At 35.7% G+C, this 1,627-nt stretch overlaps 1 protein-coding gene across 1 annotated transcript; it reads right to left on the bottom strand.

Annotated features, from left to right (window-relative positions):
- Positions 1 to 434: 434 nt before the first annotated feature.
- On the bottom strand, positions 435 to 1,325 carry LOC148567120 (uncharacterized). Its single transcript, XM_088484523.1, has 2 exons — positions 1,106 to 1,325; positions 435 to 919 (listed from the first exon to the last, which is right to left on the bottom strand). Exons 1-2 carry the CDS (start codon positions 1,323 to 1,325, stop codon positions 435 to 437), a joined length of 705 nt encoding a protein of 234 aa, XP_088340649.1.
- Positions 1,326 to 1,627: the final 302 nt, after the last annotated feature.

Here is a 1,627-nt window from a genome sequence, read left to right as displayed (position 1 = left end):
AGGAATTTGATCTAAGAATCTCCCATGCTACTTCTGTTCAAGCTTTTCATGATCAAGAAGAAGCAAGACTCAAAGCAGAATTAATTCAGATTCAGGAACAACTTGCCACCATACGCCAAAGTCGAGCCACCATAGCCAAACCTCTAGCAGTAGCCCAACAAGATCAACATCACCTTATTCAAGAGCTTGTTTCAATTGATACCAAACGGGGAGAATATGAAAATCAACTCGAGAAAATCCAAGCTGGCAAGTTCAAACAAATTAAAGTGCTTTCAATTCTGGATAACAAAAGGGCAAAACTACGCTTCGATTTGGCAAAACTAGTGGCACCTTGAATTCCTTTTTTATTGCTCATCTCATTTTTTGTAACAGCCTACATCTTTTCTAGACATATGTATGTTAAATTTCTAATTTTGCCAACAGTAGTATTGCTTCTAGTATTTTCCATTAACTGAATTAATTATTCTTCCTGACTCAATATCTTTAATCTGGTAAGCATTTCCAGAATATGTTCTAATTACTTGGAATGGGCCTTCCCATGTATGGGACCACTTACCAAGAAATCTCGATTTCTTTTCCATTGGCAAAATAACTTTCAAAATCAATTCATCTACATTAAAAGCCTTTTTCTGGATTCGACGATTATAATCATGCCATGTTCGAGGCTTATTTTCGATATGCTTTTTAATCAAGCTTATCAATATCTTATTTGTTGCCTCCACCTGCCCATTAGCCTGTGCATAATAAGGAGTTGAAGTAACCATATTAATGCTTCTCGAAGCCACAAAACTTTTAATTCGCTGGCCAGTAAACATAGTTCCTTGGTCAGTACTTAACGTCTGAGGAATTCCAAATCGATGGATAATATGTTCCTCAACGAAGTCTATTATTTCACTTTGACCAACTTCTACTAGCAGAACTGCTTCAACCCATTTTGTGAAATAATCAATAGCTACTAAAATAAACTTGTGTTATTTTGATGAAGAAGGGTGGATCAATTGAATCAAATCCAGAGCCCAACCTCTAAATGGCCATGGCTTTATTATCTAATGTAATTCATCCGCTGGGATTTGTTGTATCGAACCATGTTTCTGACATTCCTAACATGCCTTCGCATAATCAATACAATCCTTTATCATGGACGGCCAATAAACATGATTTCGATATAATACCCATTTTATTTTCTTTCCAGCCTGATGAGCACCACATATTCCATTGTGAACTTCACCCAAAGCAATGTTTTGATCATTCTGACCTAAACATCTCAATAAGCTCCCATCGATACCTTTCTTATATAGTTCATCAGCCATTAAAACAAAATTCATTGCCCGCAATTTTATCTTTCTATCAACTGGAATATTAGGTTCTTTTAAGTATTGAGCAATAAGCTTCCTCCAATCAATATTCTCTCATTCATCAACACATAAAACTTCTCTTTCACTTGCAGGCACTAAAATCTGATGAATACCTATTAAAGACTCAAGAGTCCCCGAGCCAATTTTATACTTTGAAGCAATTTGGGCTAATTCATTAGCTATTTCGTTTTGAATCCTTGGAATATGAACCAAAGAGACTTTTTGAAAAGAAGTTAACAATTCCCAAGCGGTTGTCAAATACTTCTGTAAGC

This window comes from Arachis ipaensis, chromosome B4, assembly GCF_059453495.1.
Source record: "Arachis ipaensis isolate K30076 ecotype BB chromosome B4, ASM5945349v1, whole genome shotgun sequence".
NCBI classification, from domain to species: domain Eukaryota; kingdom Viridiplantae; phylum Streptophyta; class Magnoliopsida; order Fabales; family Fabaceae; genus Arachis; species Arachis ipaensis.
Note: the sequence above shows the minus strand (reverse complement) of the source record. Positions and strands in the feature narration are given on the sequence as shown.

Bases quoted from the DNA above. Each gene is read 5' to 3' on its own strand.
- LOC148567120 (XM_088484523.1), bottom strand. From the start codon at position 1,325: ATGAATTTTGTTTTAATGGCTGATGAACTATATAAGAAAGGTATCGAT. The intron at 920-1,105 runs GTTAGGAATGTC...GGGTTGAAGCAG, and splicing joins TATTGATTATGCGAAGGCAT to TTCTGCTAGTAGAAGTTGGT.